We start from the raw sequence: 1,615 nt of genomic DNA on the forward strand, positions 1-1,615 counted from the left end.
GGCGGTTGAGTCCAAAAGCAGTAGGCCGCTTTTGACGGAGTGGAGCTGGAGATTGGCTTCGCTTCTTGTCCCCGCACATCTGACTCAGTCCAGTTCAGAGGCCGCGATCTGTTGGGGAGTGCATGGCTGCAGCTGTGTCGTCTGATACGGAGATAAGCGTTGATAGCTCCACGTAGTTTGGGCGCTGCTTGCATGTGGGGTTTACCTCCTCCAGGGCGTCCCTGCTTTTGGTGGGCGAGAGGGCTGTGGAGGTCGAATAAAAGCTGCTGTCCGGAGACGCAGCTGGTTTCTTTGGCCTGGTTTCGGGAGCACAGGGGGATATGACCACAATCGGCTTGGTCATGCGTTTGGGATCGTCTGATTTGGTGCCCGGTGGAAGCCTGTTTCGTGCTTTCACTCCTGACCTGGTATGACCAAGCTTACGCGTTTCTAGAGGACGATCCTCAGGTAGGCGTCTGATCATTGGGTTGGCCTTTTGAATGCTGCCAGCCCGCTCCAAGATCTCCTGTACGTCGGATGGGGGAGAAAGAGTGACTAGAAGTCCAAGAGTTCGCTTACTTGCCTTCTGGCGTGGTCATTCTGCGTGGAGCAATTTATCAGGCATGGTGGGGAGGTTGCTAAAGCTCGAATGTGCCAGCTTCGCTGGCGTTATTTTTCCGGAGAATGACCCCCAGATTATCAGTCTGTTTTCCCTTAGGCGCCTGTCAACCAGAGATGCTGTGGCGGATTTATAGCCGCGTCAGAAAGTTGTATGACTTTCTTCGCAGCCATGGGGCCCGATATGAATGTCGCGAGGTATTGGTTCAGCGAGGAAAGTTCCTTGTCAACTTTCATCCAGGCCGCTGCATTCTTATCGCCTGAGAACTCCAATGCCTTTGAAAGACGCTCTAATTTCGCGTCGAGTATGCCGATTAAAGCGGAACACTGGCTGTGGTCTTTCTGAATCTGCATTGGGGATTGGGTACTGTTTTGGGGGACTCTCCTCTCCGCTGCGGTATGCATCGCACCCTCGACGTAGAGGCGGCTGGCGCAGACAAACGGGTCAGGAGAATTAGCTAATCGGCTTATCTGGTCGTCCTGTAATCCCGCGCATTTGAAATGCCACCAGGCCTTGCAGGTGTGGCATTGCCTACCGCGTTTGACGTTCGACGGGCAGCCATTTAGCCCACATCTGTTGTTGTCTACCAATGGCTGCAGAGGACAACCGGTATAAATTGATGTCGTGTTTAGGACTAGATGTAAAATAGGAAGTGTGCGCAAAATATAAAGGGTTTTCTCTCAAATGTTTTGTTAGAGTAATGAAATTCAACAATTACTCGTGTGTACTCTGTGAATAGATTGAACAACGAAAAAATTTTCCACGAATTTGCACGAGGGAAAAACGAAACCGATTTCGAACGTACCGAATTTCCTTGAGTTAGTCGCTTCTCAACAGGCCGGTAGCATACCGACAGTCACTCCGGAACACTATTTACAATAGAGTGAATCGCATGTGGCGAAAAGCGATATTACTGACGACTAAAGTGCATATTTTTGACCTTTCAACGTTTGCGGTGAAAATTGGATCAAGCCAAGATCTTATGTAGGGTTAGGATAATCTATGACCATTAGTTTG

The 1,615-nt window shown here is 50.0% G+C and overlaps 1 protein-coding gene across 1 annotated transcript in view; it reads right to left on the minus strand.

Moving 5' to 3' along the window:
• The window catches only part of T265_00479 (hypothetical protein), a gene marked incomplete at both ends in the record, with an annotated part of 72,182 nt that extends 71,650 nt beyond the window's left edge, over window positions 1-532 (minus strand). The window contains one exon of the mRNA XM_009164252.1: window positions 206-532. Coding sequence (XP_009162516.1) covers window positions 206-463 — 258 coding nt within the window. The remainder of the gene's footprint in view (window positions 1-205) is intronic.
• Window positions 533-1,615: the final 1,083 nt, after the last annotated feature.

The sequence above is a fragment of the Opisthorchis viverrini genome (assembly GCF_000715545.1).
Source record: "Opisthorchis viverrini unplaced genomic scaffold opera_v5_4, whole genome shotgun sequence".
Lineage (NCBI taxonomy): Eukaryota > Metazoa > Platyhelminthes > Trematoda > Opisthorchiida > Opisthorchiidae > Opisthorchis > Opisthorchis viverrini.